Genomic DNA, 17,435 nt, shown 5'->3' on the forward strand with positions numbered 1-17,435 from the left:
GAATAGATAGCTTAAATAAAGAAAATGAGAGAAAAGAAAAATGACAGAGAGCAAAGAAAGACAAGGAAGACCTCAGATTTGGAACGTCATTCCTCAGCCACAATAGTTCAACTGTGATGGAAACCTCAGCCACAATAGTTCAACTGTGATGGAAACCTCAGCCATGCACTCTGGACTGTCTCTGAGGCAAATCCTGCAGATGCTGAAGGCAGGCCACTTCTTGGAGCCTGGCACAGCATGTGCCACTCTTCCTCATTATTCTTAAGGTCAATGTCTCTGGCAGGTGGGTGAGTAGTCTAGGATAACATCAGCAAAGTAAAATATTATGTTCAAAGTGGTTATATATTTTTTCTACTTACTGAATAAATGAATACCCTTGCTGAACAGATTATATACGCTTTCTTTTTAAAGAAAAGCAATCCTTTAAAAAGTTTTACGTTTGAATGTAGGATTAGCACCTTTTGTGTTTGAAAGCAGTGAATCTGAAAGTCTTTCATGGCAGAAGTGTAATATCTCATTAAAAAGAATAACAACATCCCCAAACTATGGAACCAGTCCAGAAATCCATCAATGGATATATGGATTTTTGTTTAAAAAATGTTGTATATATATGAAGTTTTATAAGCCAAACTAAGAGGGTCAAGGCCATTATGTTTTCTCTCACATGTGGAAGCTAGAGAAGCAAAAGGAAAAGAAGGGTGGAGGCAGGAGAGTATCATGAAAATCAGAGGGAGATCTGTAGAGTAGGGCAAAGGGAACAGGAAGAGGGAGGAAGCAGGGGAAGGGGAACTATTGGGGAATGATATTGACTAACTCATAGTGTATATTGAGTGCATGTACAAAGATATAACAATAGATACCACTGTTATGCACAACTATCGAGCACCAATAAAAAATATGGACAAAAAATAACAAAACTCAGTTATCTTGCTAATTTTGTATACTAATGCATTTATTTGATATATGTATACATACATATATAAATAAAAAATAGTGTTGTCTCATGGCATGAAAAAAAAATTTCTAGTCAGTGAATAACATTCACAAACAATGGACAGTCTTTCTTACTAAACTTTTAAATATCTTAAAAAAGAAAACCACATTTGTAAAAAGAGCACACATACAAAGGTTGGTGAGGAATGTTTTAAAATCCGGTACATGTCCCTACATTGACATCAGAAAATTCAAACTAACAGAAACTGACACTAAGCATATTTGTATATAAACAACATCATTTGTCCACCTACCAAATTCATAGAAATAGCATTCTCAAGCAGCTCAATAACTGCAACTGTGAGTATCAGCCAGTCTCTATCTGTATGGTGTTTTTAAATCCAGTTACCATGGAATTTCAAATGGTAGCATCAGAAACCACGGCCCTTTCCATCTATACTTGAGGTTTACTTAAAAACTCCTTGTTGAAAAATTTTCTTGCCTCAACATTACTGAGAGAAACAGAGCAGCGAGATGGATTCTGTCTTCTGTATTCAATGCTCTCAACAATGGCATCTTTTATCACCTGCAAATGGAGACAAATGGTACAGAATGAACTCCCCTGACCATCAGTGGGATTGAAATGAGAATCTAATTGATCATTTTTTTGGAGTATTCATTAATAAATATGAGAGAAATACATGTCATGCATACATATTTGAATTCAACTGCCATCCATTTCACTCTTACTAGACTTATACCCAGCTACTCCCTCACCCCACTACCAGGTCCCCAAGACCAAAAAATACTCTAGAGAGCATTTCAGATTTTTTAAAGAAATTGAGAACAAAGTGTTTGTAACATTATGAATTTGTAATTGTTCTGTCCTTCACAAGGAAGGTGATGATGTGAGGGATGTAAACAATCACTAAATCCATATTTGTAGTTTTTGACAAGAGCATGTGTGATCACAAGGAAGTAAGACGCCTCCTAGTGGGGAGAACAGGCATTGCTGAAAATTGCCCTGCTTCTCAACTAGAGAGCTTGGGTGTCCTCTAGCTAGGAAGCACCCTACTTTGTCATTTCATTGATGAAAAATGCCTTTGCTATTTTTGATTCAGAATAATCTTTATGTATGCTCATCTTAGTGGGGTGACTAGAATAAAACAGGCGATACAGCCTCTTGGAATTTATAGCAGTAATCATGATACTATTGCTGGTATGAAGTTTGTCTACTTTGGAATTTCATGGGAGTACTTATTTCAGAGCAATGGAAAGGGGTTTTGGAAAACAGGGCCCTACTGCTGTTGTAGGATCCTGTGAAAATCAGGAAACTTTGTTCCTGGATAGCCCTGCAGGAACTCATCTTAACAATCAACAAAATAGTCTTTTCAGGGCACCAAACACAGAGGCAAGACAAAGGGTTATATCCACAAGTCCCTTTATTCTCTACCCCAAGGACTGTTCAGCAATACTAAGGCACTCCCCATGTGCTTCAGCCCTGTACCACAGGTAGGAATACTTGGCAAGTGTGAGCGGCTTGGGACCTAGGGCCTCTTCCCTTTCAGAGCTGGTGTGACCCATCTTGAAGACATGTACTACGGAGTTTTCAATCCCCACAAGCTTACTGGGCAAGCATGGTCCAATGCCTGGGGTAGAGGGACCTGAGACCTCAGTGGTGCTAACATGTAATTGACATTCTGTGACTTTAAATCTGGCCCAGCAATCAAGACTCTCTGTGTTCCAACTTCAAACAGCCAGCAATCATATTCCAGAAAGAGGGATGTATCATAGAAATGCGATTCTTATAGATTCATTTAAAAAAAATGAAACATAAAATCATTTGAAGAACATGGGCTCAAATCTTACTGAGTCTTTTAAGTAAAGCAGGTGTTTGCTGACCCTACTTTCCCATGAGTGAGAGAGACATAACCAATTCTGTGATTTCAGGATGTACTTCAGACCCATGAAGGAGACTTGGCCAAAGGCATCCAGGCTCAATCACTTCTTGGCTGTGTAAGGTCCGGGGGGATTTATTTATGTATGTGTTTATTTATTGTTACTGGGGATTCCTGTTGTTAATTATAGTCCGATGATGTACTGACAATTAGGAGCTCTAAATTAGAAGTGAGGCTATAAGAAATACACTCAATGAGCATATCAGGTAGAGGACAGAGAGTGGGCTTATTAGATGGAGTGAGCTTATTAGTCAGCAAATCAATTCTGCCCTTCAAACTTAATCTGTTTTTTCTAGAGATCCATGTCAGCAAGTTTACCAATTGGCCAATTTTCAGAGTGGTCAGAGAAACATCAGCCCTCACTGCACAGAATCATAAAGCAAAATAAAAATCAACTCTTTACTTTTCAAACACTCAGAAAGCTTTGAAATAGAAAAGACTTCGGTCAACAGTAATTGACTTCTGTCAATTCCTTTATAATGAATTTGTGAGAGCAACCAAAAAATCAGCAATGTCAATATCACAAACTAGTGAATTTACCATAATAGGACCTCAGCTGGTGTTCCTAGTAAATGGGTCATTCTTATAAAGGAAGACACACATTTATAACACTGAAAAATCCAAAACATGCAGACGCAAGTGCAAACTCTACCACTAGGTGGCACGTCAATACTATGAAACCATTAAACAGGCTTTTAAGATTACAGCAGAACATAATCCAATTCCTGAGACTAGTAATTCTGTGATGTAAAACTAAATTAAACTAGATAAATTGCTAAATTTAAACTTTTGGGAATGCTTCCTGGTATAACTAGATGAACCCAAACAAGGAACTATGTCAAATTTGAGTCTTTCAATTTTTTTAAAATTTGGACTATAGGCATCTTATATTATTTATATATAGTTTCCTCTTTCGTTCTCCCATGAAATGCATCAAGATTCCAGATCATCCCCTAGTGATAAATAGCCCTCACATCTCACTTTATCCATCCCCTCTGCCTGTCCCTAGACATGACCCATGTCATCTTTTACTTGTGCCATTCCATAGCTTTCTTATCATCAAACCAGTTCCCTTGAATCTTCAGCAATAAAGATAGAAGATTAGAAAGATAATCAAAAGTTTAAAAAAAATGAAAACTGATTTTCTGCCACCAAAGTGTACAAATTAGAAGAGTTGAGATTATAAATGATCCATAAACAAATACTGAGTTTTTACTATAGAACAAAATATGAGGGGTGGGTGTGTAGCTCTATGGGGGAGCATTGCCTGACGTACACTATGGTCTGCCTGTTCTCCCCAGCGTATCTCTCTCTCTCTCTCTCTCTCTCTCTCTCTCTCTCTCTCTCTCTCACACACACACACACACACACACACACGTAGCCTAAGAGAAAAAGTTGTGGTATATTTTGATAGAGAAGTAAAAAAATTACTAATATAATCTTGCTGGGATCACTGCCTCCACCAGGGAATCCATGCAGAGCCCCAAGTGGCAGCAAACACCCCAGAAGCGTCATTCACGCAGACCACTTTTGAACTCGTGAATATAGCAGATTTCTGATGGAAGCAAATATGGTTCTGTTGGTTTAACTAATTTAAAGACCAAATAAAACCTTTACAGAGTCAAAAGATTACTAATATAGGAAAATACGAGTAGATATTTTGATCTAAATGACTGAATTGGCGAGCTAATGGCTGCCTTCCCTAAAGGAATTGAAATGCCATGAAAGCAAGGATGTTCACCTTGTCATTTTTGATCCTAATACTTAGCTCATGCAAGGTATGCAGCACATTTGCAAAATTGATAAATACACAGAAAGCGAACCCTGAAGGTGAATCACACAGAATAAGGTATAATTCAAGAGGGCAATGACATTGGGGCTGAAGGACAGGCAGGGTTTTATAAAAGTAGGGAGCACAGACTGAGCTTTCCCAGTGAACGATCACAGAGCAAGGCCACAGATGGAAGGCTGTGGCCGTGGAGGAGACACTCAGAACTGCTTGGCCTGCCTGGAAAGGAGGCTATGTACAAGGAACACTGGGAAAGAAGGCCACTTGTGAGACAGATTGCTCAGAAGTGAGAAAAGACCTTTGAGGTGTCTCAGTTCCCCACAATCGTGATTTCTAGCAATCTGCTTAAATACTCCATGACTCAATTTCTTCACCCATAAATTAAATACACACAGACACACACACACACACGCGCGCGCGCGCGCGCACATACACACAACACAACCACTCTCTTCATAGGCGATTCTGACTGATAAGCCTTTTGGGGGGAATAATTGCCTAATACTAATCATTCAAAATTTTTCTTGTTCTTTTAGTGCTGTGTATTGCTCTTTCCCTACTACCTAAAACATCACTCAGCAAATGCTCAATAAACACTTGTTGGACTAATGACAGAATGAGATCAAAAGAGGTCACATATAGTGTTAGTTGGACCTGTTGGAACTTAATAACAATAACCCAGCCGGGTGCCATAGCACAGGTCTATAATCCTAGGGCTTGGGAGGCTGAGGCAGGAAGATCACAAGTTCAAAGTTAGCCTCAGCAAAAGTGAGGCACTAACAACTTATTGAGACCCTATGTCTAAATAAAACATAAACTAGGGCTGGGGATGTGGCTCAGAGGTTGCATGCCCCTGAGTTTGATCCCAAGTACTCTCCCCCACACACATACACACACACACACACACAAAAAAAAAAAAAAAACAAAAAACAAGACCCCAGGTTGAAGGCCTCAGAAGCAAGCTATTCTCCTCCTCTTCCAGTTTCCTGCTCCTGTCTCCACTGCCTACTGTACCCAGGCAAGTCATAGAGACTGGATTCCTCCCAAGTGGGTTATAGGAACTAGAACTCCTTTCCCCCAAAGCAAGCCATGAAAGCCTAATCACCCCCTGCCTTTCTGTCTAGAGCTGGCCATACAAAAAGTCTCTACCTACCTGGGTCTGAGAGTAGATCACAGGACCCACTTCAGATGGGGCCTACCTCTACTAGGAGAAAATAATGCTGGGAGAGGCCAAGACTTTGCTGGGTTTCCCTGCTCAGTCTGTCAGCATTAGTCCACACCCTTTTTATAGAAACAGATTTCTACACAGATGTCCACGCTTCATGAAACCTAGGAATCAAAATGGGGAGTTCACCTGGGGTCTTCCAGTCTTTATTCTGAAGGCTCCCACACACGTAAAACTAGGATCAAACAAATTGTTAACTTCTCTTTGGTGTAGGGGTGTCGGCTATCACCCACTGTTATGGTCAGGAAAGGAATCACAGACTTCTGCCCCTACAGGCCTAATACATTAGGGCCTCATTTGTAATGAGAAACTTTCAAATTATTTTTGAAAAGACAAGAACCTTGACTGGTACCCAGCTACTTTCATTAAGATGATGAAATATCATTAAATATTAGGTGCCAGTACTTCTGGATATGTACTTTCCCTCATTTTAAATAACATCTACTACTTAACACATAATCAGTATATGCCGAATTAACTGAGACATGGGTTCTTAGAATTGCTGCGACTGAGTTAAACATGTTGATCCAGTGAGACTGGAAAGCATGTGATTGCTAAATCAATGGGTCCTAAAAAAAAAAAAAAAAGTCTCAGCTGTCATATTCCCTCCAGACCAAGGTGGTGGTATATACGTGGAGAGTGCAGCTGCAGCCACACTATGTGACCAGGGTACAACATGTAGATTTCCCATGGTGAGGAACTTGACCTCCAGCCATAGCACCTTGTATATGGACCCTTGCTGCCCCCAGTAAGTCAACCATGAAAAATGTATTGCATATTTATCTTAGGTGCCAGGTGTCGTGATCAGTATCTCTGTAGGATACAAAGTAAAGAAGGAGCCTCACTGTTTTAAAAGGGCTTCAAATTTAAAATTAAAAGCAGAAGAGAATATGGACACTAACAATAATGATTGCCACAATTATATTAACTGCTTCAATTTCCCAAGTGCTTATCACATGACAGGTCCTTAAGTTTTATTATTTCACTTAAACCCCGTCCTTTTTTTAAATGTTTTTTAGTTGTAGATGGACACACAATATCTTTATTTATTTTTATGTGGTGTTGAGGATCAAACCCTGTGCCTCACACAGCGAGGCAAGTGATTTACCACTGAGTTACAGTCCCAGCCCATAAGCCCCACCTTGATCCTTAAGGTATGTATCATCATTTCCCCTTACAAATGAAGAAAGGGAAAGGTTAAATAGCACATCCAAGATCACCCACCTAAAAGGCAGCGGGGAAAGGATCTAAACACCCAATTTGGTCTGACTCCAAAGCCTCTGCATCTCCCACATACCACATGTCTACCAGTATAAGTCACTATACGTTAAGTTTTTAACAAGGTAACCAAAAAACCATGAGACACTGTAATTGTAAAAGCATTGAGGCGAAGTTCATTGGATAGGAATTCATGACGATTGAGTAAGTGCAGGAATCTAATGCTAAAAAGAAACCCAGAACACTGTCACCAAGTGAGCAAAAGCAGAGCCACAGTCCTCCAAGGATAAACTGGAACTGAGCGTCGGCAACACCCGCCAGCTAGGATGGCCCAGGAAAATGAAGCAACAGGAGCATGGAGGGACAGGGCAGCGATTTCCGAGCTGACTCAGGTCAGAGAGTAAACCCAAGAGGAAACGTTAAGCCACAGTGGATACAGGCACAAGCCAAAAACTGTCTTCTTGGGATTGGCCAATAAGTGATTTTTGCCGAGAGTCTGAGAGTCTGCTATTTGCAAACACCCCTGACAGATCATGTGCTGTGTTGCTGAAATATAAATCAGTACTCCGGTCTGTTCATATGATGTGGGCATGAGAGATCTGGCTGGCGTCTGAACCTGATACGCTGCCCAGCACCCAAACCTCAGCAAAAGTTTGATGCTTTTTATATACTGTCACTTACCAATATTTTATTATTTTTTTTTCCAGTTAAAGTGTATGGAGGGAGAGAGAAAATGTCAATAAAAATGGAAAATTTTACCTGAATACCACACACATACACACATACATACAGCAAGGGGAGGGATCACTTGAACATATGTCTCAATGGTCATGGAATTTAGGACAAAGCCTCCATTCATTTATTTGAAAAAAAAAAAATATTTCTTCCTGCCTCAGCTATCATTACCTGTACAAACTTGTCTACTTTGTGAATTCTAAACATTTGCAAAGGTCTTAGGGTATATTTACATCAGACCTTCAAGGATACAGAATATGGATGTGTGTAGCTAAGATTTCCATTTGTTGAACAGACACTGTTTGTAGGACATCGTTCACACATCGCCTGATTAAAAATTCACTACTGCTACTGGGGAGGGTCCTATTTCGCCTGCTTTAGAGATGGGGAAACTGAGGCTCAAAGAGTTTGCCTAGCTTATTCAAAGCTACACAAGTAGCTCATCTAGGATTTACAGATGATAAAAATCCCATGACCTTCCCCTGTACATGCCATTCCAAAAACGTTAGTAAAGCAATTTAAAATGTTTAGTTGCTGGGCAAGGTGGTGCACAAATGTAATCCCAGCAGCTCAGGAGGCAGAGGCAGGAGGATACCAAATTCAAAGCCAGCTTCAGCAACTCAATAAGGCCCTAAGCAACTTAGCAAGACCCTGCCTCAAAATGAAAAAAAGGGCTGGAGATTTGGATCCGTGTTTAAGTGCCCCCGGATTCAATCCCTGGTACCAAAAAATAAAAATAAATGTTTAGTTAATAGTTTGTGAAAAATCAACATTCGATAAGCTGTAAGTTGAGAGTTATTTTGGAATTCAGTCTATTTTTGTTCAAGCTTTCAATTCTTCATCTGCGTGTCAAAAATTACTTAGAAGAATTCTTGTAAAATGGATAACTAGAACTGTATCATTCCTTGGAGCAAACAGTTTAGCAGGTTTTATATTAACCAGAATTGAAAACAACAGTCATTTAAGGTATGTGCGTATGTGTGTGTTTTCCAAGTTCAATAGGATATTTATATATTCCTATAGTCTAGTTCTTTCCATTTCTAGGATGACTTATCAAATTTAATACATTTATCCCTAAGAATATATTTTATTGGATATTGATGTTATTGGATTCACACTGGTAAAATAGGATTACTGTGATATAACTCCTTGGCTTTCTTCTCTTTTAGTATGGGGCTTTTATAAAATACATCTGTTTGATGTCATTGATTAAAATACTGATTTCTTCCTTAATTGTCTTTAATTCTCACTGCTGCTACAGAAATAATGCAGCACAAGGCTTTCAGATGTCCACTGTAAGATTTCTTAAAAGGAGGAAGAGATATGTTAATGTTAAGAAAACGGTTAATGCTATAAATTTTGATAAAAATGTTTTACATTAATCATAAATTTGCATACACAGGCTGAAAAGAACGAATTTTAAGGTTGTAGAAACTGATGCTTATTGGGAAACATTTCACTCATTTATAAAAATTAAAGAATGATTCATAAACATTCTGATACAGTTGCCACAATGGCACACACTTTATCACTAGTAGTCTCAGGGCAAACTCAATAGTCAAGCTAACTAGATGCGCCAGAGTTCCATTAGCTCACAAAAATCTAGTTAAATTCATATAAACAGAACACTTACGCACACACTATGAGTTCCTCTGGGCCATTCACACTGACTCAACACAGGATGCCTTTCTCTCTCCATTTAATTTCTTTCCTTTTACTCTTATTCCTCTTTTTTAAATTAATGTATGAAACCTAAGAGGCCAACAGACTTGAGATTTCACAACTGATAATTGTTAATCAGACACTATGATTTAGGATGAGGAGCCAGTGATCTCCATTACACAATAGCACTCCTAAATGGTGAGTTCTACGCTGAAGAATCTTACCAGACACAAAATCTTAGCAGCAGATGTGCTGGTGATAGGAATGATTTATACTGAAAAGAACAGCTTGTTTCTAGAGTTTCTAAAGCAAAGCACATTTGCTATCTCAAGGCCTGAAAAATGGGGCAGGCTATTACATTTGCTTACATTCCTGAGATCCACAAAAATCAACCATTTAAAAGCATGAATACATTCATTAAAATTCATGATATCTTTACAGATCCATTATACTCCTGATTGCAGGCACTTTCCTACTCTTCTAGTTCCTTTACATCATTTTTATTCCTTATAATTTATCTTATCATGTGTTGAATACCCTGGATACTTTGGGAAAGAAGATGAGTATTAACTGTCATTCAATCAAATAAGAGTATAAAACGTAGACTCTGGTAATTTGGAGGTATCAATCTCCTTACTGGTAAAATTTGTAGGGTTCTTCTGGAGATTAGTAAAATAATTCATGAGGAGTAAGTGGTAAAATTTGAGTAGTCATTCATGAACCTTATTTTTCTTTTTGATTAACTATAATGAGGTATTGCTGTATTCACGTGACATGAAAAGCAGGTTGACATTACCAACAGTCACAAGGAGATACTTACATCGATGTTGTTCAGGGTATTGAAATGCATCAGATCATGCAGCCTTTTGAACGCTTGATTTGGATATTGAAAGTTGAAGGTTGAAAAGGGTGATTCAGGGTCATCAAAAATATCAAAGTCTGCTATTTCTTTCTCTTCCTTGGTTTCTCTTGGAACACCTAAATGTCAGAGAACAGTTACAGATGGCATTATTTTGAAAAGTATGAAACATCTCTAAAACCCAGGGAATAATACATACTAATAGCCGTGAAGATAGCAATGGGGAGGCTCCACAGAGGCCACGTAATCTGTAATATCCCTAAATTAATCATTTCTGTGTGTTATGAACAGATGCCTTTCAACTGCCAGTCTCTGTGTTTTTGTGCCTCGGGTTTTTCCTCCTCTCTGAAAGTGTGGAAGGCTGCTTTGCCCATTACCATCAGACTGGAGCTCCTAACAAATAACACTCTGCCCTGGGCAGCAGTGAACCAAAGACTCTAGGGAGTTGATATATAAACACCGATGCTCCCATGCCTGGAGGAAGCATGATTCTGGGGCATAGGTTCTATTTAATTTCCTAGACCTCCCCAGGAAGGTCAAGTTCCCCTGTGTGGTATCTAGTTTACTAGCACATGGTCTGTCGTCTGCCTTTCTTCCCTCTATCACTTCCCCACTTCCTTCTGACTAACTTATAATTGAACTCTTTTCTCAGAATCGTCTCATGGGAGAGCCCAAACCAAAACGTTATCCACTGTCTTAAGCCACAGAGATCCGACTACAGGTTGGCCTCACACACGCCATCTGCTCACTTGAGGATTAACAGAGACGATTCTTTAGGCTTCAAGTGCTCCACTACTTTAAAACCAAAATACCAGCCAGTTGCTCTTCCACGACAAGGTATATCTCACAACAAACTCCACCCCTAATGATCCTTTTTCTCCCTGAGAAATCTAGAAAAGACCAGCTTCTCCAGGTTTCTCTTATCCCTCCTCCCTGTGTGTTGTCTTTCCATTCACAAAATGAAAAACTACCTTTTGTGGTCGTAAAATATCATGATTATTTTTAAGACCTTAAGCATCTGGCTTATCAATCTGTAGATCTGCTTTTGTTAATTAGTGTTTTCTAGGATACAGAGAAGGTCAAAGACTACTCTGGATGTGGTCAAACAAAACAGCTATTCCTTGAACTTGATTCTCATTTTCCATGAAATAAAACATGGCGACCTGAATTTGCTAGCCATTTTTTGTTGTTAGATGACATTGATTTTGTGGTCAGTTAGAATTTCCTGAGTTTTCTGCATCATTTTTTTCTGAAATAAGATCTCTCTCATGAAGGTGATATGGAAAGTATTTACTATCACTATGACAAGGACATGAACTGACCAGAAGCCACATCTTCCAAAGTCTTGGAATAAAGTCTCAAAGATTTTTGCTGAGCTTCAGTTTCTACATCTTTGAGTGACCTTCGGGGGAAAAAGGTACTTGCAGTCTCGAGATGCACTCATTGTTGAAACAGCTGGTAGAACAGGGCCATTGTGAAACAGCTTAATATCAGCTTAATAGCAGTCTTGTTCTTCTGCCAGATTTCTGTTTTCTGTTTTAGGAAATATATTATTATTGCAAGGATACCTGGAGCCTTGTACTTTCTGAAGTTGATGTTGGCCAGAACAAAGTGGATGATAGTCGGGCAATCTTTCTCCACATCAGGATTCTTGGGTTTAAAGACGTAGCACTCCTTCAGTCCTTCCCGATCAAACACATAAGGATCAATCTTTGGAAAAGGGAGTTTGTTCATTTTAGCCCACTTTTCTGCAAGTAGAAGTTCCTATGAGGAAAAGAGAAAAATGCATTGGGAATTCTCATTCTCAGTCTTCATCATTCCATATTCCTTAGGGGTCTACTATCTGCTAGCAGAGTGCTCTTCACCAGGATATATACATCCTGCCTTCAAGAAGCCCATGAATCTCAAAAATCTATAAAGTTATTCTACAAGCAAACTCAATATTGACAATTATATTTATATATGTATACACATACATATATACATATATATGTGTATATATAATGGATTTAGAGTATCTATAACCATTTAAATGATTTTTTAACCCTTCGGAGTTAAGAAAAAGTCTAATGATATAGAATGCAGATCCCTCTGTTACTGGATTTTAAACCTATGTCCATCTCTATCTCAGTATTAAAAAATTAAAAATTAATTCATTTTATGTCTATAAAAATATTTGACTCTGTCTAAATAAGCTTTTTTCCTCTTTGGTTTATGAAAAAGAATTTGAGCTTCTGGCCTGATCATGTTGCTATCACATGTGTCGTGGCCAAGAATAGACCTGACAGAGCTTCCTGAGCTTCATCAAAGGTGTGGCAGGTTGTATGATACCACACAACTCAGCACCTTCCTAATCAGAGGATGGTCCTTCCCCACCAGGAAGAGAAGGCACATGGGCAGAGCCACCATAGCTGATCTGCAGTTGTTCACATGTAGCCTGAACAAGAAATGCATGTTTGCAAGAAATGTAGATTTGAGGTAGATTTAAAGATTCAAAGACTACCTCTGCCTTGCACCTAGAACATGAAAGATGCTAAATAGTAATTGTTGAGTGAATTAACAAATATTCTGAGGAAAAAGTCTGGGTATACTGTATAATCTTATGACCACTTATAAGTTTTTCATAGCATTTATAGCAATTTAAGCTCTGTCAGGTCTATTCTTGGCCACGACACATGTGATAGCAACATGATAAAGTCTTAGCTGACTTAGTGCCTAAGTAAGGAAAAATAAATTATATTTAAACTTGGAGAACATAAACCAATATGGAGAGATGTGGTTAATGGAACTCATTTCCATTTATGTGCAGCTTCAGGGGTAGAGAGAGAAGTAAGAAGCAGAATATTATAGTGTAAACTACAGGCTCTAGGTTCAGAGGCCTTAGTCCAAATGCAAGCTCTGTGGCTTTGGACATGTTTCTTAATGTCTCTGTCTCCAATATCCTCAAATATAAACTATGAATAATGATAATACCAAACATATTTCATGTGATTGCAATTAGAATTAAATAGATTAGCCAGTATTTAGAAGAGAGCTTACATATATTAAGTGCTAAACAAATATTTAATAAATAAATTGTGTTAGAAGAAAAGATATGGAAGAAAAAAGCCAGGAAAACAAAGAAGAAAAAGAAAAGGACAAGAGACAAATAAGTATTAGGGAAACTCTTAGAGGAGATTTTGGGGAAAACCATGATTAGAATCTTAAATTTTAAAGAATATTCTTGTCATCAAATTGATCCGATCAATAATAATCATTAGTAGCTAAATACCATGCTAAGAGCTGGGTCCTAACAGTGAGTAAAACATTCTTGGCTCTTCTTACTATGGGATATATAGCCTGTGCATGAGAGATAATCGTTATATAACCACGCAAATCTAAAATTGCTATAAATGCTATGGAAATTTTCAAGTGGTCATAAGATTATGCAGTATACACAGACTATTTCCTCAGAGTGTTTGTTAATTCACTCAACAATCACTATTCAGCACCTTTCATGCTCTAGGCGCAAGGCAGAGGTGGTCCTTGAAGCTTTAGAGTTTACAAACCAGTGGGAGATAAATAGGTATAGTATAGTAGGAGGGAGGTGGGACTCATGATGGACAGCCATGTGCCTGGCTGTGCACTCTGAAAGCACACCTTAAGGAGATGCCTCAACTTGCTGGCTGGATGACCCAAGGCAGCTCAGCAGGGAACAAGTTATTTGGGGGGATTTGCAATATACAACAACACACCCCTAATCATACTGTAAGGATTGTAACAACCCACAGGGATTGAGCTCTTCACTATGGCTCCCAATCCCCGCCTCATCCAGAGGTCATCCGTTCCTTATTTTCCACCTCTGTAAAATAAAGATAATACTAGAATCTTCTTCACAGGACCATTATGACAATTAAGTCAGATAGAAAACACAAAAATCCCAGTAATTTAGAGTCAGGGAAAACAAGTGCCTTTAACTAGTACCTTAAACTCAGAAAAAAAATACACATTTCATTCAATTCTGTTGATCTTAATGCTTCTGGAATGCCAGAAATTTTAAGCTGATCAACTCTCTCAATCCCATTACAAAGAAACAGAAATCCAGGAGAACAAAAGATTAAATGGATATGAAAACACTTGCTTCATAAACTGACATGCTAAATACAGTAAAGTTTTGTCCCTAATCCCATATATATAATGAGTAATTTCTTGTTTGAAACTTGAGAAAACTTATCATTGACCCTCTTTTCCGCCCCCTGTTCAACTGAATTAATCAGCATGTTATTTCTTGTCTAGCACTGTTCACAATTATTCACCCATGATTATTCAACATCAAAATAAAACCAAAAGTTCACACTATGAAGCAACTGCGAGAACGGGGAAGAAAAAGAAAGAGCTTTCTAGTGTTTACAACCATGACTCAAAGGCGACCCAAGATGCGTGGATGTGTAGAGGAAGAGGAAAAGGGAATTACGTGAGGGAAAAGTCCGGCTATTTTTAGATAGATAATTCTACACTGGGATCCAGGAGGGATGGAGACTTTCCCTTTTTCTCTGTGATTCTGATGTGGAAAAGATTAAACACTGATGACTACGAACTGTGATTACGGCATGGAAAAACCGTCTCCTTTCTGATGTCTCTGGAGGGACTGAGAAACAATGACCCAGACTATGAGTAAAGCCGTTAGTTTGCAAAAAAAAAAAAGCCTTAGAAGAAGGCAGGGAATAAAAAAAAGATTGCTGTACCATAAATGCCAGCAGTATGCCAAAACTGTGCTGTTATCACTGTGCATTCCTATTGCTTGAGACCTGGATACTTCTCATTTCCACAGACTCATTTATGGAAAACTTACCTAACACCAACTAAAAACGGTTCTCTAGAGAGAAAAAAAAAAATTGGAAGGTATCCTTCCAAGTGATGCTTGGTAAAATGTTTGTGCTCATTTTTAAGTACCAAACATGATTAAAACATCTTGAAGTGAAAAACCAAAAACAAAACCAGAAATATACCCGAACTATAGTAGGAATGGCATGCTAGTATACATATGTCATTTATATATATATAAACATATAGCAATCTATATAAATACATGTGTAAGCATACAAATGTATTTTTTAAATGTACAAAACCTCTATCTATATAAATGCATATACACAAAAAGTAATTTAACTCTTCACTAAAGGAGATGAGATTTTTATCTATGTGCAAACACAGGATATGTTCTTACTATTCTCAGATGCTTTCATTATATAAAACTGATTTTCAAGATTGGGAGAGGGATGTTATAATAATGTAATCTTTAAAACAAAGATATCACCATAAATTATCAAAGCAACTATTATAATAGACAACAGATGGAAACTACAACGTAGAATTCATTATTTTATGGTTCTGGTCCCTCTTACTTCCATTAAAAGACATGTTGATATTGGGCTTCAAGAACTTCATAATGCAAAAGGCATGAAAAGAATTTTCTCAACTCAATGGTGTATAGACTAGACATAGCACTTCGATGTTCTCGCTGCTTCTTCTTCAATAACAAGGTTACTATAAACTGACAAAAATCAGTGTTGGAGAAATCAAGGTTGGGTATATCTACCAGCACAAGACATTTGATCCTTAATGACCTATGCGGGTTGAAGGATGTCTCCCTAAAACATAAATCCATGTCCTAAACACACAAGCCCTTTAAGTGTGACCTAACTTAAGAAAAAGGTTCTTTGCAAATGCAATTAAGTTAAGGATATTAAGTTGAAATCATCCTGGATTATATGAGTGGGCCCTAAATTCAATGATAATTGTTCTTATAGAAGAGATTAGAGTATTGCAACGCCAAGCCATAGAACACATAGAGCCATCAGAAGCCAGAAGGGACAGGGAATAATTCTACCACAAAGCAGCTCTGGTAACACCTTTTTTGAGACTTTGGGCCTCCTGAAGTGTGAAAAACATGTTTTTGCTGTTTTATGCCACCTCGTTTGAGGTGATTTGTTACAGCAACTCCAGCAAATTAATATAAGATGCCCATCTGCAAGTATGACATTTAGAACTGTACACTTCCCTTATTGACCATGGAGAAACAGTGCCCACAAAGCTAATGCTTAGACCGGTTTGGCCATGATGTGACCCAACCTAAGAATTATAAGTAAAGCATATATAAGGATTCTAGAACAGGTCATGCCCTCATGTCAGTAAAAACATAAGATTAATGTGGAAAACAGATTATTTTCCTTTATTTATGGATTTTAATGGAATTTTGACCCTGAATGAAATATAGGGAGATAAATTTAGTTTGTGAAGTCTGGCTCATTTCATTGTCCTTCCTTATTTCTTCCTTCTCTCCTTTCTCTTTGCATTCTCTTCTCCTTCTCCCTTTCCTTTTTTCCTTTAATTTTAGGGAATAAAAACCATTGTTCTAGCTTGTGATCACTAATCAAGCATTAAGAGAGCACTGCAAAAGATAGCCAGATATATGCCTAGTATATGGCAACATAATATGACATAATTTGTAGAATAATAACTTAAAAATATTCTCTCTGGCTGGGCACAGTGACACACACCTGCAATCTCAGTGGCTCAGGAGGCTGAGGCAAGAGGATCCCAAGTTCAAGACTAGCCTCAGCAACTTAGTGAAGCCCTAAGCAATTTAGCAATCCCCTGTCTCAAAATAAAATTTAAAAAATGGATTGGGGATGTGGTTCAGTGGTCAAGTGCCCCTATGTTCAATCCCTGGTGCCAAAAAAAAAAAAAAAAAGAAAGAACTTTTAGTAAGATCAAAGGGAAAAACTCTTCAATATTAAACTCTGAACTCTTCTGTATTCCTAGCTTACTTGCTCTTCAATAAAACCCAAAAACCTGTTCCCACTAAGTTCACATTCTGTTTATTTTTCAGACTTGAGTTTGAATATTCTGCCTTATTTTCTCAACCAAATTATAAGACAAAGCCCATCAGGATTGTCACTGGATGGACCCTGATGGTAAACTAATTAACATGGTATATATCTAAATTACTAAAAGATTAACAAAAAAATTGATAAATGAAACGCAGAGCTGCTTTTCTTAGATAAGTTAATACAG

The 17,435-nt window shown here is 38.0% G+C and overlaps 1 protein-coding gene across 1 annotated transcript in view; it reads right to left on the reverse strand.

The window, feature by feature from the left end:
• Window positions 1–942: 942 nt before the first annotated feature.
• Window positions 943–17,435, reverse strand: part of PLA2G4A (phospholipase A2 group IVA) — a 128,339-nt gene continuing 111,846 nt past the window's right edge. The window contains exons 16-18 of the mRNA XM_081299770.1: window positions 11,948–12,143; window positions 10,341–10,498; window positions 943–1,519 (exon numbers count right to left, since the gene is read on the reverse strand). Of these exons, the coding sequence (XP_081155896.1) occupies window positions 1,388–1,519; window positions 10,341–10,498; window positions 11,948–12,143 (486 nt within the window). The 3' untranslated portion in view covers window positions 943–1,387. The remainder of the gene's footprint in view (window positions 1,520–10,340; window positions 10,499–11,947; window positions 12,144–17,435) is intronic.

Source organism: Spermophilus citellus, assembly GCF_964194105.1.
Source record: "Spermophilus citellus genome assembly, chromosome: 6".
Lineage (NCBI taxonomy): Eukaryota > Metazoa > Chordata > Mammalia > Rodentia > Sciuridae > Spermophilus > Spermophilus citellus.